The sequence below is a fragment of the Pogoniulus pusillus genome, chromosome 37 (genome assembly GCF_015220805.1).
Source record: "Pogoniulus pusillus isolate bPogPus1 chromosome 37, bPogPus1.pri, whole genome shotgun sequence".
Lineage (NCBI taxonomy): Eukaryota > Metazoa > Chordata > Aves > Piciformes > Lybiidae > Pogoniulus > Pogoniulus pusillus.
Window position 1 is genome coordinate 817,138 of NC_087300.1, and position 27,065 is coordinate 844,202.

The 27,065-nt window shown below is 60.0% G+C and overlaps 1 protein-coding gene across 5 annotated transcripts in view; it reads right to left on the minus strand.

The window, feature by feature from the left end:
* RPS6KA1 (ribosomal protein S6 kinase A1) overlaps positions 1 to 27,065 on the minus strand; it is a 48,275-nt gene that overhangs the window by 8,258 nt on the left and 12,952 nt on the right. For all 5 annotated transcript variants that reach the window (XM_064172402.1, XM_064172403.1, XM_064172401.1 and 2 more), the window contains 12 exons: positions 22,940 to 22,984; positions 10,906 to 10,959; positions 5,929 to 6,045; positions 5,334 to 5,415; positions 4,976 to 5,056; positions 4,196 to 4,275; positions 3,557 to 3,663; positions 2,987 to 3,024; positions 2,716 to 2,858; positions 1,687 to 1,757; positions 1,381 to 1,469; positions 691 to 755 (listed from right to left, as the gene is read on the minus strand). In XM_064172402.1, the coding sequence (XP_064028472.1) occupies positions 691 to 755; positions 1,381 to 1,469; positions 1,687 to 1,757; positions 2,716 to 2,858; positions 2,987 to 3,024; positions 3,557 to 3,663; positions 4,196 to 4,275; positions 4,976 to 5,056; positions 5,334 to 5,415; positions 5,929 to 6,045; positions 10,906 to 10,959; positions 22,940 to 22,984 (972 nt within the window). The remainder of the gene's footprint in view (positions 1 to 690; positions 756 to 1,380; positions 1,470 to 1,686; positions 1,758 to 2,715; positions 2,859 to 2,986; positions 3,025 to 3,556; positions 3,664 to 4,195; positions 4,276 to 4,975; positions 5,057 to 5,333; positions 5,416 to 5,928; positions 6,046 to 10,905; positions 10,960 to 22,939; positions 22,985 to 27,065) is intronic.

Consider the following 27,065-nt stretch of genomic DNA (forward strand, 5'->3'; position numbering starts at 1 on the left):
GCAAACACCACAGGTTTACCATGTACCAGGAGAGAAAGGACTCTGGGTGTAACCTGCCCCCACTCCAGAAGCAGCATCCACAATGGATATACCTCGCCAGGCTTTTCCACTTCCTCCTAAGTGCCTCCAGGCTCTGCTGACAGGCACCTCCCCAGGGCCAGAGGACCTGCCCTAGGAGGACATCCATATCCCAGCGCTGCCACTGCATTGCTTCTTGAGGCAGAAGCTTGAAGCAAGCTTTGCTGGCATTGCTGGAGGGGGAGCTGAGCAGCTCCCAGGTGCCTGGGAAGCATTTCAAACCCTGGGCTTGGAAATCCCTCTGCAAGGGAGGGGAAACAGGGAAGAAACCACCTGGGGTGCTCCAGCAGGGAGCTGGGCAGTGGCAGCTCCCACCCTGCTGCACACACTGAGCTGTCGCCTTGCCAAAAAGGCTTCTCCAGCTCCTCCCCACTCTGTGCAAGACCATTCCTGGGGTGCCAAACTCCAGCTAAAACCTGCAGCTTGCTGCTGAGAGATGAGCAAAGCCAAAGCAAGGTGAGAGCCCAGGCCATGCTGGCAGGAGGCAGTTATTGCTGTGGCAGGGAGAAGGCAAACAGGGGCTGGCAGCTCTGCCACAGCTGTGCGAGCATCAGAAGAGGGTGGCAGGTGCTGGGTGGTGCAGAGCTCTGCGCTGGTGGCTCCGGCACTCACGTTCCAGTCAATGGTGGAGTAGAAAGCATGGCGTTTGATCTCCTCTGCCCCATCTGCTCCAGAACCTGAAAGATGCACCCAGTGAGTGTGCTGCAGCAGCACACACCCAGCACCTTTAAAGCTCATCCAGCCCAAGCCCCTGCAGCCAGCAGGGACAGCCCCAACCAGAGCAGCTGCTCAGAGCAGCCACCGAGCCTGACCTTGAATGTCTCCAAGGATGGAGCCTCCACCACCTCCCTGGGCAACCTGTTCCAGTGCTCCACCACCCTCACAGGAAAGGATTTCTTCCTCGTGTCCACCCGAAATCCACCCTGCTCTGCTTTCAAACCACTGCCTCCTGTCCTACCACTCCATGCCCTTGGAAACAGTCCTGCCCCAGCTCTCCTCTAGCCCCCCTCAGGTACTGCAAGACTGCTTTGAGATCTCCCTGGAGCCTTCTCATCTCCAGGCTGAACAGTCCCAGCTCCCCCGGTCTGGATGGGGGCTGGTGTCCCTGCCCATGGCAGGGGGGGTGGAATTGGATGATATTTAAGGTCCGTTCCAACCCAACCCATCCCGTGAGTGGCCCTGGCTGTAAAGTGAGGCCAGCAGCTGAGCACAGGCGTGGGCACGCTGCTGGCCCAGGGGGACGCGGAGGCCGCAGAGTGGCAGCAGGGGTGCCCAGCCCTGGAGCAGAGGCCAGGCTCTCACCCAGTCTGTTGGCTGGGTTCCGTTTGAAGAGGGCTCGCAGCAGGCTCTGCGCCTCGGCGCTCAGGAACTGCGGCATGCCCAGCTTCGCCCTGCCAGGAAGTTGTGCAATCAGCTGCAGCCTTCGAGAAGTCAACCCACGAGCACCTCCCCCCCCAGCACAATCACCACTGTGGCATTTGCACCCTGCCCTTCTGCCCCAGCTGCTGCTGCCACCCTGCTTGCTGAACGGTGCCCGGCGGTTGCGGGCAGCCCCAGATTGCACCATGCCAGAGCAGCTCCTGCGTGCGGGGGGCAAACTGCTCTTACTTGAGGATGAGGGTCATGGTCTCCTTCCGGTCCTTGCCCTGGAAGGGCAGCGAGCCAGTCAGCATCTCGAACTGGGGAGAGAAGGGCAGGGCACAGCTGAGCGAGGCCGAGGGCGGCACAGATCCCACTGCAGCCTCAGCTGGGAGCTCGCCAAAGCTCTGTCGGTGGCCCACGAAGATGCCAACCAGCGCCGTGCCTGCTCAGCAGGGCCTGGCTGCCAGGCTTTGCAGGGGCAACACGGCCGAGCCAGCAGCTGCTGCGGCAGGAGCCCTGGGCAGCTGCCACCAGATGGTGGCACCAGATCTGCACAGACACCAACAGCCTGCGCTGGGGCGGGCAGGGTCGCGCTGCGGGGACACGAATGTCCCTTTGCTGGGTCACCCCAATGCGCTCTGCGCTGCGCACCCAGCACCGCACACCCAGCACCGCGCACCCCGCACCACCCAGCACCGCACACCCAGCACCGCGCACCCAGCACCACCCAGCACCGCACACCCAGCACGGCACACCCAGCACGGCACACCCAGCACCACCCAGCACCGCACACCCAGCACGGCACACCCAGCACGGCACACCCAGCACCGCACACCCAGCACGGCACACCCCGCACCGCGCACCCCGCACCACCCAGCACCGCACACCCAGCACGGCACACCCAGCACCGCACACCCAGCACGGCACACCCAGCACCGCACACCCCGCACCGCGCACCCCGCACCACCCAGCACCGCACACCCAGCACCGCACACCCCGCACCACCCAGCGCCGCACACCCAGCACCGCACACCCCGCACCGCGCAACCCGCACCGCGCACCCCGCACCACCCAGCACCGCGCACCCAGCACCGACACACCCGGCACTCACTGGGACAGCAGCCTCAGGAGCTCTGCCTGCACCCCCAAGCCACAGGGCACCTGGCCAGAGCCCCTTTGGGGAGCCTGAGGAGCACCCCCAGGTTGGCAGAATCACACCAGGGGGTTTCAGAGCTGAGCAGCTGCTGGTCCCCAGCCCCCGCGCTAGGCACCTACCATCAGCACCCCATAGGACCACCAGTCAGCGCTGTGGGAGTGGCCCTGGCGGTTCACCACCTCTGGTGCCATGTACTCCACGGTGCCACAGAAGGAGTAGGCTTTCTTCTCGTGGTCTATGGCCTCCTTGCTCAAGCCAAAGTCTAGCAAAGAGAACAGCTGGCAGCAGGCGCCCATGGCCCTGAGCAGCACGGGGCAGGGAGGCCGAGGAGCAGCTCCATGCTGCCAGAGCCAGCCTGGCCGGAGCAGAAGGCTCTGTGGAGTCCCTTACCTGTGAGCTTGATGTGTCCTTCCTCATCCAAGAGGATGCTGCAGCAGGGAACAAAAAGCAAAGCTGTCACTGCCTGCAGCAAGAGCTGTGAGAACCAGCACGGAGCAGAGGCTGCCCAGAGGTGTGCCCAGAGCCCAGGAGGGAGGTACCTGCCCCTTCCCCACTGCTTCAAGCTCCATCACCAAGGTGTGAGCAGGACAGACGGCAGCTCCCTTCCCTCTGCACCCACGCAGGGTGCAGCACCCCTGACTCCCAGACCTCCTCCCAGGGTGAGAGGAGCCAAGTCCTGCAGCTGGTGTCTCTGCAGAGGCCCAGCCTGGTGCCACTTCCCTCTGAAGGCTCTCAGGAGGAGCCTGGAGCCTGCCAGGGATGGCTGCTCAGGAGTGTGGTGCACACAGGCTGCTTCCACAGCACTGCTGAGCCTCGACTGGCACTGCCACCTCCCATCTGCCTGGCCTCGGGGCACCATCCAGCTCTGCCTTTGTGCACAAGGCTGTGCCAGTGGCTGGCTGCAGGCTTGGGGCTGGGCTGCTGTGAGTCGAGACCATGCCCCAGCTCTGCCACACGTACTTCTCTGGTTTGAGGTCCCTGTAGATGATGCCCAGGCTGTGCAAATGGTCGAGCCCCAGAGCCAGCTCTGCTAGGTAGAACTTCACATCCTCCTCGGTGAACATCACCTGCAGCAGGGCAGGAGAAGGGGAGAGCAGCTGGGGTCACAGCCTGGCAGCAGCACAAGCTCCGAGGCACCCATGCAAGACCTTTCACATCCATGCTGCCCCAGTCCTGCCCTGTCACACTCGCGTCTCCCAGGCTCCACTCACTGCCCTAGAGCAGCAGCTAAGCAGCCACACCACACCCCCAGAGCAGCAGGCAGACCTTGAAACCTCTGCACTGATGGTCACCAGGTTATGTTCTCAGTTGTCTTCACCTGGCACAGCTCCTCCCCTGTCCCAGTCCCTGCCTCACCCCACAGCACCAGGGCATGGTTCTCACCTGTCTGCACCCCCTGCATGATGCCCAGCAGAGCTGAGACCTGCTCCTACACTGCTGCGGTCTGCCAGGGCACAGAGTTCCTGAGACATCCTCTCCTGGTGCCAGCTCAGGGCTGGCAGCAGCTTGGGGGCTGTTTCCCCCCCCCGAGAGGTCAGTCACTTCTCCAGGCAGCTGAGCAGGAGCTGAGCCTCAGGAGCCCAGCAGGAGCAGACTCACCTCTTTGGACAGGCGAGTGAAGAGGTCACCTCCCCGGAGGAAATCCAAGATGAGGTACAGCTTCCCCTCCGTCTGAAATGCTGGAACACAGCCCCCAGCAGCAGTCAGAGCCCTGCTCCAGGGCAGGCTCCAGGGTGTTCCACTCATCACTTTCAGTCCCAGCGGCTCCAGCTGGGCAGCTGCCCTGCTCCTGGGTTACACCAGGTAGGGCAGGTTCTGTGGGGCGAGTGAGGTGGCCTGGCTGTGAGGCTGCAGCAGGAGCTCAGCAGCAGCACTCTGGCACTGATGGGGGCTTGGCTCCTGGTCACTTCCCAGGGAAGAGGCTATCCTCAGCTTCCCTAGAGCCAGAGCATCAATCCTGCCAGGCTCTGGCCTGACTGCTTAACTCTGTTGCCTCAGTTCCTCCCCATTTAATGTTTAATCCCAAGGATTTGCTATTTAAACCTCTTGTCCCAGCCCATGCTCTGTTCCCCACTCGACAGCAGGCACAGGAGCAAACCTTTCCAGGAAGGGATCTGTGCTAAGGGGGTTGTAAAAGCTCCAAAGCAGGACAGCCACTGAGGGGTGCAGACTGACCCAGGCCTCTTCTCCATTCCAGGTGTCTCCAGAAGCCTGTGAGGCACCACGAGGCTCTCAGCATCCTCCAGGCAGCCTGCTGCTGGCTGCCTCCTGCTCCTCTGCCTGCTCATGGCACCCTTCTCATCGTGCACACAGGCAGCCAGTGCCTCCCTGTGCCTGCAGCCCCTCCCCCAGCAGCCTCCCGACCAGCTCCACACTCACCATAATGGAGCTTCACCACAAAGGGATGGTTGACATCGGCCAGGATGTCCCTTTCTATCTTTGTCCTCACTCGGTCACGCACTGAGGACGAGAGGGACAGCTCAGAGACAGGAGGCAGCACACAGCACCTCGGTGCCAGCCTTGCCCCCAGCCTCCAGCTCTGCAGTGCCAGACGGCCTGAGCCAGATCTCTGCCACCTCCAGCACTGCAACAAGAGTCTCTTCCAGCTGGAGGGCACAGGAGGCTCTTGGCTGAGCTGAAGGCACTTCTCCCCTCAGGCCACCCTGGGGCCAGCAGTGGCGGCTGTGACATTTCCCCTCTGCACTTGGAGCCAAGAGCCCTGCAGGAAGTCTCTCACCTTTCAGTGTTGCCTTCTTGAGCACTTTCATGGCATAGAGGTGGTTGCTGTCTGGTGCTGTTATCTTTCTCACCAAGAAGACCTGGGGCAGGAGCAGACCACATCAGCCGAGCACAGGCTGGGCGCTGGATGCCTCCTGGAGCAGCAGAGCTCAGTCCCCCCAGAGAGCCACAGGACTGCTCAGACCTCAGCCCCTCAGCCTGTGCCCATCTCTGGCCACTCTTGCCAGAAATCCTTCCTGATGTCCAACCCAAACCTCCCCTGGCACAGCTTGAGGCTGTTTGCTCTTGTCCTGTCAGTGACTTGGCCAAAGAGGTCAACCTCAGCCTCACTCCAGCCTCCTTTCAGGGAGCTGTAGAGAGCAATGAGGTCTCCTCTCAGCCTTGCTTCTCCAGAGCAGACACCCCCAGCCCCCTCAGCCTGCCCCCCAGACCTGCTCTCCAAATTCCTCCCCAGCTCCCTTGCCCTTCTCAGGACCCACTCCAGCCCCTCAGTTCTCACAGTCTGGTGGGATCAGGAAAGTTTGGTCTGGAGCTGTGCTTTTCACCAGCAAAATCATTCACCTGGCAGAACAGCCAGGGAGAGGTGACCTCACCTTGCCGAAGGAGCCCTGGCCCAGCACCTTCAGGAGCTCAAACTGGGAGGGATCTGCTTTCTCTGAGCCTTCCTTCACGTGGTGTGTGATGTTGATCTCTTTCACAACACCTTCACCCTGGGGAAGAGGGCACCTGGTTAACTGGGAACATGCTGCTGGGGAAGGGAAAGCAAATCCTCCTGGATTAGGGAACCACAGACTGGCAGGGGCTGGAAGAGACCTCCAGAGATCATCCAGTCCAACCTCCTGCCAAGGCAGGTCACACAGGAACACATCCAGGTGGGGTTGGAAGCCCTCCAGAGAAGGAAAACTCCAGAGCCTCTCTGGGCAGCCTGCTCCAGGCCTCCAGCACCCTCACACCAAAGAAGTTTCTCCTGTTGAGGTAGAACCTCCTGGGCTCCAGCTTGTGCCTGTTGTTCCCTTTCCTATCACTGGGCACCACCCAACAGTGCCTGGCACCTGCACCCTGACACCCACCCCTCAGGTACTTACAGACCTTGCTCAGATGCCCTCTCAGCCTTCTCTTTCCAGACTAAGCAGCCCCAAGGCTCTCAGCCTTTCGTCACAGCAGAGCTGTTCCAGGCCCTTCACCATTCTCACAGCCTCCCTCGGGCTCCCTCCAGCAGCCCCTGGCCGTGTTGCCTTGGGGGGCCCCAGACCGGACACAGCACTCCAGGTGTGCTCTCAGCAAGGCAGAGCAGAGCGGGAGGAGAACCTTCTCAGGCTCACAGGAACCACATCGAGAGAACCACACAGGTTGGTGCTTGTCAGAGCTACCTCTTGCCCTCCACACCTGCCACAGAGCAGTGGCTGGAGGGCTGGCAGCAGGCAGCCCTGGCTGGCATCCTCTGCCCTACCCACAGGCTGCACTCCTCATGCCACAACTGCTGCGTCCCTCTGAACTGCCCTTCAGAAGGGCTCTTGAGCAGCACCTGCCTTTTGCAGGCCCTGGTAGCAGCCCCAGGAGCGTTTATGCCACCGAAAATCCCCCAGCACTGTTGGCAAAACAGGGCCAGGGCTGGCACCCATCGGAGGCGCCGGAGCCCATCTGCTCGGCAAGCTGAGCAGCAGGAGCCTCGGAGCATCCTCAGCGCACACAGAGGATGCTTCAACAGACTCCAGCCTTCAAGAAGCCTGAGGGGAAGCCAAGGTCTCTGGCACAGGTTTTGTTTAAAACACTTCTCTTGTACTGCAAAACAAAACAAGGGGAAAAAGAAAAGAGATTTGCTCGGCAGTGTGGAGAATGAGCTCAGCACAGGAGAGCTGCTCAGACACCTCCCGTGCCCCTCACACCTTGGGCCTTCCCTCTGGAGCACCAAAATCAGAATCATTTGGGTTGGGGAAGCCCTTTCAGGTCATTGAGCCCAACCATTGCCTACCTCTGCCCAGACTGGGGCTGAGCTGTGGCCCTCAGCACCACTTCCCTGCCTCTGTGAAACCCCTCCAGGGATGGGGATTCAGCCACGGGCAGCCTGTGCCTGGCTTTGAGAACCTGACAGCCCAGAGCCCAGCTCCACACCAAATCCTTGTGCTGCTTTATTTGCATCCCAAACAGAAAGAGACTTCTCCTGTTGTTCCTCCAGCTGTGCCTTTCCCTCTGCTTCCAGCCAAGAGATCTCTCCTCAGGCTTCCTCAGAGCTTTACCTGTTCCAGACCCCTCCCCGGTGACCGTGGAGGAGCCCCCGGGCAGGCTGGAGCCAACTTCCCCCTTGTGCAGACACCAATCTGGCTCAGGCCAGAGGGCCCTCGGGGCTGGGCATTTGTAAGGGCACCTCCAGGCTTCTGGCACTTCAGTCTCAGCTCATCTGGTGTTAGCTGTGGCCTGGTTGCTATCTGGGCACAAAGGCAGCAATTATACTCCAAAGGGCTTCAAAATGAGCTGCTCTCTGCCCCCAGGGCAGATGTGGCCATCAGAGCCTGCCAGAAGGCTGCAGCTGCTTGCAGAGCTGGGGGACAGAAGTCAGCCTTTGCTTCCTGCGACTGCTCAGGTCCTTGGCTTGGAACCCACCTAAGCAAAGCAGCTTTGACAACAACAGGAACCCAGCCACAGGCTGTGCCTCTCCTCTGCACCCTCCCCACACCTCCTGGGGCAGCGTGGCCCTGCCAAGCACCCACGGATGTGGTTGCTACCTGCACCCAGCACCCTTCCCTGCGTTGCAAAGTGGCTTGGTTCCCATGGTGGCAGCTTTGCCCTCTCCAGGCCCTGTGTTATTCAGGTGCTAAGACCTAGCAGAGATGCCCACACTGCCCAGGAAACAGCCTGGGCAGGGGCAGAGGGCAGGGGGCAGGAGCTCCCCTGTGTTATCTGGGGTCTGCTGCTCTCAGGGACCAGGCAGGAAAGATCTCAGAATCCCTGGGACAACCTTCCATGCTCCAGGAGGTCTCCCAGCTCAAACCAGCCACGTCACAGCTCTGCTTTGGCTGGAGGTGGTCTGCAGCAGGGAGCTGATGGTGAGGAGCAGCTTCCCACTTCTAGCCAAGAGCCCAAGCAGAAGGCAGCCAAGAGGTCTCCTCCTGCTAATCCTTCCAGGTTGTTCAGCTCTCCAGGGAGTGACTCCACAGCAGGGAGTGACCCAGTGATGGGACCACTGGAAGCTGTAGGCTCTCTCCCTCCTGCCCACCTTCATGACAACACCAGAGACAAAGCAGCCCTCCACACACCAGCACTTGTGCAGCCCTGCCTGTGTCCCCTCAGCACCCACAGCTATGCAGACTGAGCACCTGCATCGACCTCCAAGTCACAGCATCCCTCCTGCCACCACAGCTCCCCTTGAGCTGCACAGTGACCTACTGGCACAGCTGTGGGAAGTCCTCCTCTTGGCCAAGAGTGAGACCCAGGGTGTTCAGCCCAGGTGGTTTCAGCTGCCCAGGCTGTGTCAAGGCAGGCAGAGACTTGCACACACAGTCAGAGCACAGCAGGCAGAGCAAAGTGGCTTCAGCAGAGAGGTTGCTGGTGGGAGCTGGCTGGGAACAGCTCTGAGATACTGTTTGGCATCGTTTCCTCCCAGGGGCTCATCCAGTAACAGTTAGGGCTCTGGAGACCAGCTCCTAGAGCCTGTTTAGCAGCACACCAGAACAGGTCTGCAGCACCAGTGCACCTCTGTGGCACCAGCAGGCTCTACCTGCACTGAGGGAAGCTTCTTCCAGGGCCAGCATCACACAAACTACCTCCGAAGGCAGAGGAAGCAAAGCAAAGCAAAGCAGCCTGCTCCAAACACCCACCTGAGGCAGCAGCCCCCCCGGGTGAGCACCCAGGCGATGCCGAGAGAAGCAAAGTGAGCAAGGGTGGTACTGACCGGGCTGGAGAGCTGGCTGGGGGCTGGCAGCTGCAGCCCGCAGGGCTTGGCTCGGTGCTTCCTCTGCAGCCAGAGCGTGAGGAGGGCGCAGACGCGAGGCAGTTTGGGGCCCCTCTCCATCCTCCCATCCCGATCAACATCCCACAAGCCCCAGGAACCACCACCCCCGCGGCTCCCGGGGCAGCGCAGCTGGTTGCTGGGGGTCCGTGAGGCTCCTGTGGCACTGCCTGGGCAGCCCAGGGCTGGGGTGGGTGGGCGGAGGAGACGCAGGTGGTTAGAGCCCTGCTGGCGGATGCGCCGCGGCGAGGCGGAGGCAGCTTCCACGTCCCACTCCGCAGTGACACAGCTGTGGCTGGGGCTCGCCTGGGGCTTTGGGCTTTGCTTTTTCTTGGGTTTGCTTTGGGTTTGATTAAAAAAAAACACCCCCCCCCCCCAAAAAAAAAGACTCTCCCAGCTCCTGGTTTAGGTTCCATGGATCAGCCAAGGGCACAAAATCCCGAACTGGTTTGCCTGGGAAGGGACCTTTAAAGGTCATCCAGTCCAACCCCCCTGCAGCCTGCAGGGACACCCCCAACTAGAGCAGGCTGCTCAGAGCAGGCGACCTGCCTTGGGAGGGTGCCAGGGCTGCTGACACGAGGCATGCATGGCTATTGCGGTGCCTTCCCTCTGGCACCACAGGAGCCTCCTGCCAGGCTGAGAGCTTTGAGGGTATTCTGAGAAGCCCCAGGGAAGTCTGACACCACCTCAGGAAGCTGCACAACTCTGCTCTCACACTGGCACAGGGATGGTGGGACTCAGGGGGCATCAGTCCCAAAGGGTCACCTGTGATGGGACCAAGGGGGCATAGGGTCAGGACAGACAGACAGACAGACAAGGAGTGCAGGTAAGAAGGAACTCCCTGCCCTTAGCTCAGTGCCAGCCTGGGCTGCTGTGTGCAGAGCCTCAGAAGAGTATCTGGGTTGAACCCATCCACCCCTTGTGGCTCTCCTGCCTCCTCCACCCCCACACTCTGCCCTTTGAGAGCCAACATGGGGAGAGAGAAAATGATTTAACACCGGCAGGGCAGCTTGGGCTCAGCTCCAGAGGGCACCTCCCGGGCGAGGGAGCTGGGAGCAGGGACCAGAGAGCAGCATGAAATGACAGCATGGAGAAGAGTGAGCTGATGCCAGCACCTCCCAGTGAAAGACAAACTGTGCCCACCATGTGCCCTCCCCAAAGGATGCCACCGAGGAAGCCTGACAGTGCACAGTGGAGTCAGGCAGGAGCTGCAGGCAGGCAGCTCTCTGGCGTGGGCTGGCAAGGTCTGAGCAATCTTGTCCCCACCAAGACGATTTTGCACGTTCTGAGCACCCAGTGTGGGGAGAGGAGCTTCAGACATCGACCCCCCCACACTGTGTCCCTGCAGGGCTGCCCCAGCAAGCTGACAAGAACAGAAAGCCACAGGAGACAGAAATGAGAGCGCAGAGGGGCTGGTGTGGGGAGGAAGGAGGAGGAGGATGAAGTCAAGTCCAGGATGTGATGTGAGAAGTGAGCAATAGCTGTGCTGGGTGGCAGCAGCCCCAGCGAGCCCTGCGGGCTGCAGAGGGTCCCTGGCAGCTCTGCCCTCACCCTGCGGTGCGTGGGACCAGCTGCAGACTCAAGGCATGAGGCTCCTCGGGTGCGCAGCTGCAGCATCTCTTACCTTGTCTGCCGGCTCCACGAGGTCCTTCTCCGCCCAGGCGATGTCTGCCTTGGCCTGCGGGACACAAGCGGGGCTCAGCCGGGGGCGGCGCTGCCCTGCCCAGCCCCCTCCGGCAAGAGCTCCGCAAGGGCAGCGAGCTGCCAGCAGCCACTGCTGTGCCACTCGGGCACCGCTCCCGGCGAGGGGCCCTGAGCTGTGCTGCTGGCCCCAGCGGAGCCGCGGAGCCGCCTTCCATCGAAGGCTTTAAGCCGATGGGTGGTGGAGGAGGCCACTCGGCCCTGCATGTGCCCATCGGGCAGAGCACCACCACCGAGGAGACAGAACTTCTGCCTGGTTGCTCAGGGTCTGGATCAGATTTTACTCTCGGCTGCGCCCAAAGCATCTCTTCTGGTGGTGGTGTCCTGGGTCTGCAGGGGTGTGTGGCACTGCCATGGCAAGGAGATGGCTTCTCTCCAGGCCATGCTCAGGGTTTCCACGGCAACCAAGAGGCACACACTCAAAAACCAAACCTCACTGCATCCCCCGAGGGCAGGGCAGGGCAGAGCCATCCCAGCTGCTCCCGGGCAGCATGGGAAGTGTCAGTTCGTGCTGCCCCGGGGGCCAGATGCCAGCTGTGAACCCTTAAAGCATTTTGAAGCAGCTGAAACCAGAGCCCTGCTCCTCGGCTGGGACAGGACTCTTCTGCCCCACACACAGACTGCAAGGGAAGGAAGCAGCTTTGGCGAGGTCAGTCCCCAGGCCTGCTGCAGGCAGCTCTGCTCCCACATCCAGGTCCTCTTTCGCCTGCCCTGCAGAAGCAGCTCAGTTTGCAGGGGAAAATCCACACCCCCAGGAGTCAAATCAGAGCTGAGTAATTTCCTCCACGGGGCTCAGTCTGGCTGCGGGTGAGGTAAAACTCCTGCGGCTGCAGCCAGAGGGACCTGAGAGACACTCAAGCTGCGACTTCTCTTGTCCCTCCCCAAGCAGTCCCCACCCCGTGGCTGTGGCACTGGCATGGCTCTTGGACACCAGCAACATCCACTAGGTGGGCAAACATGGGGCAGAGTGACCTGAGAGCAGGACAGGAGCTAGGAGAGGAGAGAGAAGAGAAAGCAAACCCTGGGGGAAGGGAGGAGCTGTGTGAGGATCAGAGCAAAGGAGGAACTGATCTTCAGCTCCAGAATCAGAGCAGAGAGGTCCTCTACAGCCACCTCCTCCTCTCCATGGCCCTGCCCTTGCTGCTGGAGCAGCCAGGACCAATTTAAGGGCTGGCAGAAGGGGAGGACCAGATGCCAGGGGCAGGCAGCTGGCACATCTACCACAGCCACAGCCAAACCCCTCAGCAGTGCCTTCCCAGCAGGGATTACACCCATGTGGGGCAACCAGCTCCTCCTGGGCTCCTTCACTGCTTCCACCAGCCAGCAGCCACCAACCCCTGCCTGGGATGGCCATGGGAGGCTTCCATAGAGTCAAGCAGGCTGGAAGAGAGCTCCAAGCTCATCCACTCCAACCTAGCAACCAGCCCTGTCCAGTCAACCAGACCATGGCACTAAGTGCCCCATCCAGACTTCTCTCCTCAAGCACAGATCTCTCTGGGAGACACTGCCCCTGGGAGCTGCCAACCACCCCTGACAGCCACAGCCTCGGGGGGGCATTTTACACAGACCCCTGCATGGCTGCAAGCTGACATTTGCTGCTCTTGGAGGACAGGAGGACAGAAGGACACCCCCAGGCAGCAGCCAGGGCTGAGCCCAGGAGATCACTCGAGCCAGAGGAGACAACTTCTGCACTTGCCCCTGCCAGCTTCGAGCGGCACAGGTGGCTCAGCCACCCCCGAGCAGGGGCTGGGGGCATACACAAGGAGTTGTCTCCCCCCCTAGCACCAAACTCAGACTGCAAACCCTCCCTTTCGTGGGGAAGGCTCTGACAAGGCAGAGCCAAGAGACAGGTTTGTTTTGGCTGCCGTTTGTCACTGCTGCTCGCGGCAGGAGACAGCCACAGCTGAGCGCAAGAGACACAGACCAGAAAGGAGGCTTGCAAGAGCTAGAAGCAGACTACACAGATTACACTTTTGGCATTTCCCTTCCTAGGCATCAACAACTACCCAGAAGCTGTTTTAATTTCTGTTGCTTCAACACATGCTCTGGTCCCAAAACACTCCCAAATCCTGGCAGCACCTAGAGAGACACTCGAGAGAGAGCAGTGGAGCCACCAGAGTGGCCTTGGCCAGAGGAGGGGCTGCTAGCTGGGAGGGCAGCAGGGTTGGCCCTGCCGGGCTCGGGAGGTCCACCAGCACCTCAGGTCCCGCAGAGCACAGAGCCCTGCAGGCAGAGCAGACATTAGCAGCCTCGCACTTGCCTCCTGGATCCTTGGCTTGCTGCGGAAGAGGAGCCTCAGCATCTCCAAAGGCTTCGGGCTGCTATCCTCCCATACTGTGGCCAGCTGGCTTCTGGATGTGCAGCAGTCTGCAGCCCCCGGGGCGGCAGGAGGAGCGGGGGGAGCTGCAGCTCTGTCGCTGGGATGTATTTTGGGAGTTTTCGCTGAGAGGAAGCCGCGGTTAGTGTGGGGAAATCGCTCGGCGCGGCCGTGGCTGCGCAGCAGCGGCCGGAGCGCAGCTCTGCCTGGCCTGCGGGCGCCCGGGCAGGGCTCTCCCGGGCAGGGCTCTCCCGGGCAGGGCTCTCCCGGGCAGGGCTCTCCCGGGCAGGGCTCTCCCGAGCAGGGCTCTCCCGGGCAGGGCTCTCCCGGGCAGGGCTCTCCCGGGCAGGGCTCCGCAGGCTTTGCGGGAGGGCCACTGCAGTGCTCCACCTCACCGACGGGAAAAGCAGGCACAGATAGAGCCGTTCCAGTCCCGACGTGAGGCAGCAGCAAGCAGCCAGGCGCCTGCGTCGCTCTTGCCCAGGCTGTGCTGTCCCTGTTCCGGGCAGCATGGAGCTGGCCTGCTCTGCACCCTGCTCCTGCACATCCCACATGGTGGGAAGGAGATGGGGACTGGCCGAGCCAGGCAGTGCAGGAGTGGAATAGGGAAGAGGGCTTCAGCCTGCTGGTTCTCACTCTGTCCTCTCCCAGCTGCTGTTTGTCAGGAGCAGAACGAGCCACAGGCTGCCAGTTCCCACCCAGAGGCCACCTGCACTTCAGCCATGCAAACCAGGTGCCCTGGAGACCCAGGGTCACTGCAAAGTCCTCTGCTACTCCACAGAACCCCTTTAGCTGTGGGCCTGGTGCCCCTGTGCTAGGCCAAAGGGATGGCTCAGCAGAGGGCTCAGCTGCTGGCCAGGAAGCTCTGGATGAAGAGCTCTGGTGGAGCCCAAACTCCCTGGTGCAGACTGCTCCTGGGTGGCAATTTCAGCAATATGGGAGGTGGACTCCTGAACTTATGCACAAAGTTTTATGCAACTACTGCAGAGCAAAGAACTTCTCTGCAGAGCACCAACTCCTGCTCTGGAGGGAGCCTGGGATCCAGGGAAGCAAGCAGGAGGTGCAGCAGCCCTGCAGTGGACCGAGGCTGCTCTGGGCTGCGGTGCAGAGCAGAGGCAAAGGCTGCTCTGCCTGGAACTGGGTGTTTTTTAAGTGGTGGTTCTCAAAAAGAGGAACAAACACAGCAAAGAAACCTCCCCAGCCACTGCCTGCCCTCCTGCAGAGGCCTTATTTGGGCACAGCTGACAGTTGGCCTCATTTGCAACCAAAGAATTGACCAGAACCACCTCCTTGCCCTTCAGTCTGCAATTCACAGCACCCTCGAATGGGTTGGGTTGCAGGGAACCTCAAAGCCCAGCTAGTCCCAACCCCCCTGAGACCTCTGCTTGAGCTCCTCAGCCACTTCCAGCCACACTCCGAGCAGGAAAAGCTGCAGAAGGCTTCAGCCCCGGGGGAGGGTTACAAAAGCAGGAGCTGGCAGAGGGAAGTGGTGCGAGGCAGCAGAGGCAGCAGAGGCAGCAGAGGCAGCAGAGGCAGCAGAGGCAGCAGAGGCAGCAGAGGCAGCAGAGGCAGCAGAGGCAGGGGGAGGGAGGAGTGGGACAGTGTCGGTGCTGGGGTCCCCAGCCGAGCTCAGAAGCAGGGAGAGCCTCTGCAAGCAATCCCAGGGGATCTGCCGGGAAGGAGGGGGTGTCCTTAGTGCTTTAGGCTGGGGCTGCTGCTCAGACAAAGCCTCGGGAGGCAGCCAGGGCCCGGGAGGAAGGGCCCAGCACCGGGGGGGGGCTTTGAAGAATGAAGCCTTGCCCGAAGTGACTTCTGCAAACACAGCTAAGGAGCGCTGGGAGCTCGGCAGGAGGAACTTCCTGATAAGGGGATAAGGATGGGGGCGGATTCCTGGCAGGAGCTCTGCTGCTGGAGGTTTGCAGGAAGGGATCGCTGCGAGGGAGCAGTGCTGCAAGGAGGCAACTTTCACCCTACACCACCCCCAAAGATTGGGGATTTTGTGTCCTGATAAACCAAAAAGAAGGGGGGAGAAGGAATGCAGGCTGGAGTCAGAGCTGAGCACAGCAAAGCTGCCAGCAGTGCTGGCATCCCAAAGTCCTGCTCACTGCTGCCTTCCTGGACAGGCTCTGACAGGGCCAGGCCAGCTGGAGGAGGTCAATGACCAACTCCATCCAGGAACATTGCCCACACGGCTTAAAACAAACCCTTGGGCTCCTGGAAGCACTCAGTCATCCCAGGGCAATTCCTCCCCACTTCAGAGCAGCCAGGATTAATTTAGTGACCTCTGAAAGGATTTTGCTGCCACTCGGAGCAGTGACCCTGGCCCCCTGCCGTGGGGCTACCAGGAAATCCCTGCGAGGGGGGAACCCGGCCCAAGGCAGGGTGGTTCTACCCTCTGGTGCTCAGATGGAGCAGTTCCACCCTGCTCTTTCCCCAGGCCCCTGCCCTCACCGGCAAGCTCACTTCTCAGTGTCAAGAGACCCACGGCAGCTGCTGCGGTGCTGCACGGAGCTGTCGGGGCAGGAACCACCCTGGGGGCCACAAGCAAGAGCCCTGCAGGCTCTGGGCATGGGCAGCAGAGCAGCAGAAGCAGCACAGGACTTTCAGCAGAGCATGGGGGAGCAGTGCTGACATGGGCCAGGCTGTGCCACTCCAAAGGGGCTGTGCCACCCCGAAGGGGCTGAGCACCCTGCCAGGCTGGCTGCCCGACCACTGCCTCCCCTCCAGCAGGCTCCAGCAGATGGCACTCAGAGCATCTCTCATGTCCCGAATGTTTCAGTTCTGACACTGCAGGCTGAGAGCCAACAGGACCCATCCCATAAGCACCTCGCAGACACCTCACAGGAGCACTCAGCAGCACCAGGCCGGGGGAGGGGGGAGCAGGGATGGATTAAGGGTTGGAGTTTTCCCGAGGAAAGCCTGAGGCTGGGGAAGGCAGAAGGTGGCCTCACAGGTGGCAAACCAAGTCCCCTGCCTCACTGTGAGCTTGCACCTAACTCTGGACCAGGAGCACCACAAGATCTGCTTCATGGCAGAGCTTGGTCCACTTTGGCATGGAGAGAGCAGAGAGGCTGAGGCTCAGGCACCTCCCTTGCCCTCCCTGGCCTCCTCCCTGCTCCTGGCTCTCTCCAAGGGCATTTTGGCACCAGAGCCTGAGAGTTTCTTTTACAACAAAATAAAGAACTCCAATCTCTCCACCCTTTCCAGGCACAAGCTGCAGCTGGCCAGGATCAGCTGACAATGAGCAATTCGGGCTCAGGATGCAAGCTCAGGCAAAAGCTGATCCCAAACCCCACCGAGAGAGCTGCGCTGGGGAGCTGCGAGAGCAGCACCCTGAGCCAGCAGGACTTTGCACCCAGAGGAAGGGAAACACCTCCAGCTGCCAGGAGATAAGGAACCAGCTCACTGCAGCCTCCACAGAGCACATCATCCCCCATGTAGAAAGTGCAAAGGATACAGCCCCCTCCCACCCCCCCGCCCCCTTGCTGCAGCCCTACCATTTCCCAGCAAGGAGGAAAGGTCCCACTCAGCAAATTCAGATCCACTCCTGCTCAGGTGGTGCGAAAAACCAAAGCAGGAGACCTGTGCCAGGCTGCTCTGAAGGAGGAACATTGCCCTGAGGAGCTGACCTCCCAGCACCACCCTCAGCAAGGCACCAAGCACTTGTGCTGCTTTCTGTGGGGAGGAGAAAGCCTCCAAGCGCAGCCCAAGGCAGCAGCAGAACCAGGACTTGTTTGCTGTCCCTGGAGTTACCGTGGGATGTGGAAACAATTCCCTATCTCAGGAAGGCAGGAATTCCATACTCCTCCCACAGCACACACATGCTGCTGGAGGATTTCTTGTTGCAAGACACACAAGAAGTCATCTCAGGTCTTGGTGGAGTCTTTGCCTGGTACCTACCAGGTTTTGGTACAGGCAGGCTGGCAGAGCCTGGCTCTGCTGGCCCCTGGCAAGGACACAGGAGTGGCATGCACTGAAGTGGTTGTCACATCTTCTGCTGCCTCTGATGGACAGCAGTGGCTAAAGACCTCCAGGACCACCCAGTCCAGCCCTTGCCCCAGCACTGCCAGGGCACCTCTAAACCATGGCCCTCAGCACCACAGCTTTGAAACCCCTCCAGGGATGGGGACTCCAACACTGCTCTGGGCAGCCTTGGCCAGGGCTTAACCTCTCTTGCAGTGAGGAAATTGCTCCTCATATCCGACCTAAACCTCCCCTGGTGCAACTTGAGGCCACTTCCTCTCATCCTGTTGCTTATTACCTGGGAGAAGCAACCAAGCCCCACCTGGCTCCAGCTCAGAGAGGCAGGAGTAGCCTGCCCAGGGAGGGGCTGGCAGGAGCACCCCTGGCTTTGCTGCAGGCTCTGCTGGGGAGCTGGGGGTACAGATCTGCCCCAGTGCAGCACACAGGGGAAGGTTCTTTGTGTTAGATTTTCCAGTGAAGGAGGCTTCCTGGAGGCAGAGCTTGAGGCAGTTTCTGTGAACCCACGAGGGGGCTGGAAATGGAGGAGATGAAACCAGAGCAGTTCTGATGGGTCAGAGTGCCCTGAGTGGGCGCTCTGAGTGCTTCTCCCAGCCCTGCAGCCTCTGCTGCACTCCTCTTGTGCAGGTCCTGTAAACTGACCCCACTTCAATTATTCAGCAGAGCCTGCAGCTAAGCAGAGGCTGCTCACAGGCAGACGTTTGATGGCTTGCTGAAGAGCTCAGAACTTGCTGTAACCATGGCCCAGCCTTGCTGAGGAGGAGCAGCAAAGCGCTGGCAGGAAGAAGCCAGGCAGCTGGCAAGCATCACTTCAACACCAAACCCACCTGACTACTGCAGCTGACAACAGCCCCAAGCCAAGAGCCCCAAGCCATAGAGCCCCAAACCATAGAGCCCCAAACCATAGAGCCCCAAGCCAAGAGCTCCAAGCCATAGAGCCCCAAACCATAGAGCTCCAAACCATAGAGCCCCAAGCCACAGAGCCCCAAGCCATAGAGCTCCAAGCCAAGAGCCCCAAGCCATAGAGCCCCAAACCATAGAGCCCCAAACCATAGAGCCCCAAGCCAAGAGCTCCAAGCCATAGAGCCCCAAACCATAGAGCCCCAAACCATAGAGCCCCAAGCCAAGAGCTCCAAGCCATAGAGCCCCAAACCATAGAGCCCCAAACCACAGAGCCCCAAGCCAAGAGCTCCAAGCCATAGAGCTCCACCACTGACAGGCTGGAAAGGCTGAAGGTTAGGAGTGGCAACAGGAGCAGCCCTGTGCTGGGCAGGCAGATGTCCAGGCAGTAATGCCATGCTCAAGATGCTCTTCCCTCAGCAGCTCTCTGCAGGTCGGGCTCAGCACTGGGGTCCAGGCTGGCTGCCCCTCTTCTGGTGCTCCCCCAGGGCCTGCTGTGTTTGCACAGCTGCTGCTGGGTTCTCCCAGGACCGGGAAGCCATCAAACAAGGCAGAGGAGGCATTTGCTGAGCTGTCTGCTCCCATGCTCCAGAGCTTCCCAGTTCTGGGAGAGCCCAGCAGCAGCTGTGCAAACAGGCCAAGCCTGCTCCAAAGCACAGCAATTCACTTGTTTGTTTTCAAACCCTTCACGCTAAGAGGCTGTGATTGGAGCCATGTCCAGTACTGACCACACCACTGGAGGTGGCTTCTGCCCTGCACTCAGCCTGGAGCTGCAGCTCCCCCGCAGTGCTGGCAGTGTGCAGCCAGCACAAGATCTCCACCAGCTCCCACAGCTGGGCACATGGGACTTGCCCTTTGGAGGACTCTGTCTTCCCCGTGGAGAGAAGGTGCTGCAAGTCGTGGCTCAAGCAGTCACTCAGTGCTGCATCTCCAGAGCAGACAGGGTAAGTGCCAGTGCAGGATCTGATGCACAGCTCACAGCCTGGCTGAAGATGTGTGAGCAGCACAAAGCCTTCCTCTCTGACCAGAGGAGCAGTTCATGATGGGCCAGAGCAGCATTCCTCACCCATGGAGCCTGCAGGAAAAGTGCTCCAAGTGCACCCAGCTTGCAGGTGGGAGTGAAGAGCTGGGCTCAAGTACCCCAGGAGGTGCAGGAGCAGTGGAGCACCACCAAGAAGCAGTCTTATTGCCAACAGCAGCTGAACCACCCCAGGACTGGCTCAGAGGTGCCACAGGTTGAAGGCTCTAAGCCCATTCCCTCCAGCTCACCCCAGAGAAGGACAGCACAGGGCTGTGCCTGCAGCTGCAGGTTGCCATTGCTGGAGCATCACAGCTGAGTGTCCCACCCAGAACAGCCCAGCCCAATGTTCGAGCTGCTGATGTGGGCACTGCTCTGGCCAGAAGTGCCCCTGACCAGGCTGCCTGCCTGTAGCTTCCCTGGCTGAAGGTGCAGCAGGACAGCAGGACCCTTCTGCAAGCTCTGCCTGGTCAGGACACAAGGACAGAGCAGCAGCAGCTCCAAAGAGAGCTGCATCTGCTGCCTGCTGCAGTCCCACCACAGGTGGCTGCCTGGCAGCGAGGCTCAGCCTGAGCAGGAGGCACCTCCCGTGCCTGTGTGCAGCACAGCAAAGCCCTCAGGCCTGTCTCAAAGGTCTCTTTTATGGCTGCCAGCTGCCAACTGCCCAACTCCTTTGAGGAACTCTTGGATCTCCTCCTTTGCAGAGCACCTTTGGTTCCAGCCCGGGCAAATCAGGACTGCTGCTGGCAGCATCCTGCTTACAGGGCCAGGGCCAGCGCTGGAGGGGGTGAAGTAATCCCTGCTGGAGGCTATTCTTAGAAGGGATCACAGAATCAGCTGCAAAAGGAGAGCAAGGCTGAAGGTGCCTCTTCCCCTTGCAGCCCCACACACAGCTACCAGAGAAGGGCACAGGAGGGAACCTCAGCAACCTTCAGCTTGAGAGTAGCCAGCCCTGGGTGTTGTGTAGCCTGCCCTCGCAGGGCTGTGCTGTTGGGTGTCAGGGCTCTGCACCTGGGACCCAGGGTGAGGGGGGGACCTTGGGGATCTGGGCTTGGTACCTAATGGCTGGACTTGATGATAATGACGGAGCTGCTGGAGGGGGCTGGAGGAGGCCTCGAAGGTGACCAGAGGGATGCAGAGATGCATTTAAATATCTTAAGGAGAGCTGCAGGCAGGCTGGGGAGGGGCTGCTCAGAAGGCCCTGTGGGGATAGGACGAGAGGCAGCACAGGACAGAATCAGGTTGGACATCAGGAGGAAGCTCTGCACAGCGAGGGTGGGGAGAGACTGGCACAGGCTGCCCAGAGATGTGGTTGAGACTCCATCCCTGGAGAGTCTCAGAAGCACAGCTGGAAGCCAGCCAGAAGAGTCAGGTGGCACCTTCTCTGGCACCCCATGCCAGAGGAGCAGGCAGAGCAAAGAGCCCTAACCCACCCTTCCCAGGGCAGGGCAGACTTGCATTGACCTGAGTTCATCTGACCCCTGCCAGAGTTCTCCAGGGCCACTGGGAGTCTGCCAGCCCAGCAACTGGGACAGGAGTGCAGAACAGGTGGCTGGGAGGCAGCAGCAGCCACAGTGTTAGGGGTTGGAAAGGACCTCTGGGGATCATCCAGTCCCAGCAAGCTGCCCAAGCAGCATCACCTGGGGGCTCAAAGGCCAGCAGGAGCTCCTGGAAAGAACTGACTGAGGAGGAGACAACTGGGGGTTAGGTTTCAGTTTCTTTCACTAAAAATAGGGCAGCAACCAAGTGGAAGAACAACACAGGAGCCTCCAGCAGGGACCAAGGATGACTCAGAGAGAAACTGCTGCAGGGCTCACGGGTGAGGAGGGCTCAGGCCAGCTCCCGACAGCCTGCCCAGAGAGGTCTGCAAGCCCATGCCAACAGGTGCCACTGCTGCTGGGTGGCAGGGAGGGAAATCCTGAAAGGCTCAGCATCTCAAGGGACTGAAAAGGATCTGCTGCCCTGCACGGTGCAGGGCAGAGGAGTGTGGGCACTGTCAGGAGGAACCCAGGGTAGCAACCCAGCTGCTTGGGGAGAAACCAAACCCTTTGGCACCTTGTGTGGAGCAGGCAGAGCCTCCTGTCTCTGAAGCAGGTCTAGCAGATAAAACCCCTTGTCCAAACCACAGGGGGTAGCAGCCAGGTTCCCATCGCCATTCCCAGGGACTTGGAAGGGCTCCCTGACAGGGGTGGAGCTTCTCCCAGCCCCACCAAGACAAGAGGGTAAACAGATACCAGGGCAGCAGTGCCAAAACCATCAAATGCTTTGGTGTTTCTCATCCCACCTGGCAAGAGCACAACAGAGAAAGGTGCAAACGTGGCCCTGAAGCACTCCAGGGACTCTCACTCCTAACCCTCTGATGCAGCCTTCTGCCCAGCTCCTGCCTGCTGGGCTGAGGCAGCCTTCTAGGAATCACAGTGTCAGTGGCTGGAAGGAACCTCCAAAGCTCAGCTGGTCCAGCCCCCTGCCAGGGCAGCATTGCCCACAGCAGATCACACTGCAATGCCTCCAGATGGCTCTTGGGTATCTCCAGAGAGGGAGACTCCACAGCCCCCCTGGGCAGCCTGTGCCAGGCTCTGGCACCCTCACAGGGAAAAAAAACTCCTCATGTTTAAATGAAGCTTCCTCTGCCTCAGCTTCCACCACTGCCCCTTGGCCTGGCACTGGGCAGCACCCAGCAGAGCCTGGCTCCAGCCTCTGCCACTCACCTGCACATCTTTACAGGCATTAATGAGGTCCCCTCTCAATCTCCAAGCTCCCAGCCCCAGCTCCCTCAGGCTCTCCTCCTAGCAGAGCTGTTCCATTCCCCTCAGCATCTCTGTGGCTCTGTGCTGGACTCTCTCCAGCAGTTCTGTGTCCCTCTTGAACTGGGGGCCCAGAACTGGACACAGGACTTCAGATGTGGCCTCAGCAGGGCAGAGCAGAGGGGCAGGAGAACCTCTCTTGACCTACTGCCCACAGCTCTTCTGATGCAGCCCCGAATGGCACTGCCCCTCCCGGGCACCAGAGCACACTGCTGGCTCATGGCCATGCTTCTCTCCACCAGCACTCCCAAGCCCTTCTCCACTGCTCTTCAGCAGCTCAGCCCCCAACCTATCCTGATCATAGAATGGTTTAGGTTGGAAGGGATCTCAAAGCTCATCCAGTTCCAACCCCCTGCACAGGCAGGGACACCTCCCACTGCCCAAGAGTGCCCAAGGCCCCATCCAACCTGGCCAAGGAATTCAAAGCTGTGTGCCTGCTGGCACCAGGCAGGCATCCTGAGGGGCAGCACAGACCCCTGACACACGGTGCTAAGCCCCTACAGCCCTCGAGGCTTTGCTGGGGCCAAACCTTCTGTTGTCTGCTGGCTCAACTCCACTCCCAGACCCGCAACAGGAGGAGGAGAGCAAGGCTTCAGCTGGCCTGGCAGGATTTATGCCCTCCCAGGACAAGGGGACAGTGTCAAATGCTTCACTGGAGGCCAAGGTGAAGCACATCCACTGCTCTGCCATCACTATCCACCTGGGTATGCCCTTGTAGGTTGTCAGGTTGGTCAGACCTGACTGCCCAGGCGTGTCTGGATGACCAAAAGCACAGGAAAGAAAGCAAAGATTTCTCTTCCCCCACTCCTCCAGTCCCCTCCCCTCCCACCTGCACCCACCCAGATCACAAAGCAGCAGCTGCCAGGGTTTAAAAAAGAGCTGTCCCCAGCCCCTTCGCCAAGACAGCTTCAAGAGCTAAGCCCAAACCAGTTTTTACCTTGGCTGGAGGATTTCCACCTTCTTCTGGAGCAGCCTGCCCGTTCTGCCAAGGAAAAGAACCTGCTGTTAGCACACACCGGGCACGGGACAGCTCCTCCCGAAGCCTTTGGGACCCCCTCCTGCAGGGCACCGCAGGGGATGGCTCCGGACTGGCACAAGAACAGCCTGAGGGCAGCTGACCAACAGCTTAAAGGGGTGGGGAAGATGAAGGGGCCAGACTCTCCTCAGCGGTGCCCAGTGACAGGAGAAGGGGCAGCTGGCACAAATGTCACTGGGCACCGCTGGGAGGAGCCTGGCCCCTTCGTCTTGCCGCCCACCCCTCACACAGCCCCTGCCACACCAGCTGCGGCAGGAGCCTGCCTGTGCCTCGGCCGCCTGCCGCTGCGGCTCCGCCGAGCTCCACAACTCACCTCTGTGCCAGCTGTCAGCTGTGCTCCCAGCCAGGGCCCAGGCATGCCAAGCTGAGTGTTGCCCTGGTGCTCACCCGGAGCTGCTGGTGCCCTTAGCACAGAGAATAGCTACAGAGTGAAGTAAGCACAACCTCCACGGGAAGGGCTGGGGGAGATGCTGTGCTGAGGATAACCACACTTGGAAGCAGGCTGCTGCTTGCTGGCTCAGCTGTCACTGGGCAATGATTCCTAACTCCCTGCTAATCCAAACCAGAGCCTGGGGAGGGCTGCCTCTGGCCAAAAGAGCTTCAGAAGTAGGATTTCCACTGTTGGACAGAGGGAAGCAGTGCCTGGCTGGTGGGCTGGAGAGGAGAGCTGAGGAAAGGGGGAAGCTGAGACACAGAACCAGTCAGGGTTGGAAGGGACCACAAGGATCAGTCAGCTCCAACCCCCTGCCATGGGCAGAGACACCTCACACTAGGTCGGGCTGGCCACAGCCTCATAGCCTCATCCAGCCTGGCCTTAGACACCTCCAGTGGTGAGGCTTCCACCACCTCCCTGGGCAACCCCTTTCAGGCTCTCACCACCCTCCTGCTGAACAACTTCTTCCTATCCTCCAGTCTGACTCTCCCCATTTCCATCCCCCCCCCCTCCTATCACTACCTCACAGCCTAAAAAGTCCCTGCCCAGCTTTCTTGTAGTCCCTTTAAGATACTGAAAGGTCACAATAAGGTCACCTGGGAGCCTTCTCTCCAGACTGAACATGGGACAAGAGGTTTGATTGCTGTGGACAAAGCAGCACACAGAGACCAAGTGCAGGCTTCTGTCCAGCCCTTTGGCTTCAAGAAGCAGCTGGCAGCTGCTGGGTGCCACCTCCAGCCCTGCCAGACCTGGAGAACCCTGCCTGGAACACTCATCCTACACACTGATGTGGCAAGAGATGTGAGGCAAAAGAGAGCAGTGCCTGTGCCAGGGAGGCTGCCTGGGCATGGCAGTCCATGGTCTCAGAGGGATGACACTGATCCAGCAAGGCCCTTTCCCAGGCTGCTATGGGGAGAGAATTGCAGCACTTACAGCCAAGAGCTTTCCTCCTGCCCCAGAGCAAACCCAGTCCTTATTCCCTCACCTGGAATTCCAGAGCCCCTCGGAAGCATCCAGGATGGAAGCTCTCTCCCAGCTACAAACTCATCACCTCCCGAGGGGGCCTGAAGTACTTTGCAGGTTTCTTGGTTTGAGATTCCTCTGTCAAAAGCTTTGTTCCTGCACTCCCCAGCACACCACACACTGTGCCAGCCACTGGCTCTGGCTTTGTCTCCATCCCAGATGCCCTCTCACAGCACAGGGCTGGGAAGGAGCCTCCTGAATATCCTACCCCAACGAACTCCCCAGATGCACTAAGCAGGCAACGCCTGCTGCAGGAGGGAGGTCCAGCTCCTTCCCCTGGGTGCCAGAGCAACAAGGACCTGATGCAGGTGGTGGCAGAGCAGGGCTTGGGCTGCCCAGAAGGCAGCAGCAGGAAGCTCTCCGGGGGCAGCAGCCTGGCCCTGAGGCTTTCCAGCTCGTCCTGCCCCAGGGCAAGCGGAAATGTGGATTAGAGCTAATCTGATGGGCACATGGAGCAGCAGCCTGGCAGCAAGGGCACCTCTGGGTGAGCAACAGCTAGAGGTGCCCGAGAGGTGCCCCAGCAGCCCTCCTGCACACGAGATGCTCTAATGAGTTTTGTCCCTAGCACGCAGAGCTGGCAGGGGTCAGTTACACAAGGGCCAGCAGGGGTGAGCCCAGGAGATAGCTCTCTTGGGACATCTTGCACTGTAAATCCCTTTAATGCCACCTAATCCATGGCACGGGGAGCAACTGACAGAGCAGGCCAGTGTGCTTCCAGCTGAAACCAGGAGTCCTGGCAGTGCCCTGTGACAGTGTGCCCACACCTGCTGCCACCCAGCACCACCACCATCCACAGCCCTGCTGGGACAAGCAGCCTGCTGCTGCCTCTGGACCTCCAGGTCTTGACTAGTGAGGAGTCTGAAGAGGAGTAGCCGAGGGACCTGGAGAAAGGAGGCTGAGGAGGGACCTGAAGGGAGGCTGGAGCGAAGGGTTGGCCTCTTCTCACAAGGGACAGGAGAAGATGAAAGGGCCTCAAGTTGCACCAGGGGAGGTTTAAGGTGGATGTTAGGAACAATTTCTTTCCTACAGGAGTGGTCAGGGATTGGAACAGGCTGCCCAAGGAGGTGATGGAAGCATCCGTGGAGGTGTTCAAGAAAGGTATGGCCATGGCCCCTGGGGAAGGGTTTAGTGGCTCTGGTGGTGCTGAGCTGACTGCTGGATTGGATGATCTGAAAGGTCTTTTCCAACCAAACCCATTCTGTGACCTGACACTTTTGCTGTATCACACAGCACAGCAATTATCCTCCTCCCTGGAGTCACCTGCAGGTCGCTGCTCACCTTAAGACAAAGGCAGTAAAGCTGCCAAGGTCCCACTTGTGTTCCTGGGTCCCAGGTACCCAGAGATGCTCCTTCACTCAACTTGGGTCAGCTCTGAAGCACAGGAGCAGGAGTGGGGGAAGAAAGCCTTCACCCCACAGCTCCTGTTAGCTGGACACGAGACACAGAAGGGAAATGGTCCTGCAGAAATAAAGACCTCCAGAAGAGCCTGAGCAGCCCAAAGTGCCCAGGGTGTGCCAGCGGCAGCAGCCACTTGGCCTCCTCCACTATCTTTTGATCAGGGTTTTGTGCATTGTTCAGCTGAGGTGCTTGAAGAAGAGAAGTTATTCATGAGCAGCTCCTGCTCAGCAAAGGCTGAGAGTGGCTGGGCCTGCTGTGATCCCACCCCAGCTGTGCTGCTGTAGGCTTGGGTGTCAAGGCAAGAGCAGAGCCCTGCAGACAGCATCCGCGGCTGTGGGGATGAGGTCACTCAGCTCCACTCTCGGCTGCCTGTGCCCTGCCCCAGTCAGGTTTTCTACTACCTAAGCAATATTCTGGCTAACACAGGCAGGAGAGAGACCACAGCAGGAACAACAACAACAAAAAGCATTACATAGCTCAGTGCCCAGGAGCTGTCTCCTGTGAGGGCTCAGTTCAGGCTCCCACCACCTCCCCTCCCCGTGCCTTTTCCTGGCATGGCTCTGGCAGGCCGGGCCCAGGGACCCCTCCCCAGCAGCAGATGGGGCAACACTCCCCGAGCTCAGTGGAAAACCCTCAAATCCCTTCACAATGGGGCTGATGCCTGCAGCAGCACAGTGACAGCACCTCTGCTCCGTGACTCAGAAAGCAAAGGTTGGAGGAAGCTGATTTCTAACCTGGATGGCAGCCATCCCAGGGCAGTTTACGTAACTGCTGTTCCAGAAAGCTCTCCTGAGCTTCCCGCGGTGCCACCTTGCCCAGGAGAGGCAACAACTCTCTCTTTGGGCCCCTACCCTTGGTGACTGTAACTGCAAGGTGCAAAACGTTCCTCGAGCCCTGGCTCCTCTCCGCCGTGGGATCCTCTAAGGTCTGGCCCAGGCAACTGGCAGCCAGGTCTGGAGATGGAGAGCATCCTTCTCACCCTCCTCTCCGGAGGCACCTGCAGGCAGCTGCTCACCCTGGCACACAGGCACTAAGCTGCTAAGGTCCCACTGTGAGCCTGAGACGCAGCCAGGCTGATCTGAAGAGATCTCACCTGAAGCAGCTCCTGACCCCATGCTGGAGCCCTGGGCGAGGTGAGATGGGGGATGGGGACGGCTCAGAAGCCAGAGGCAG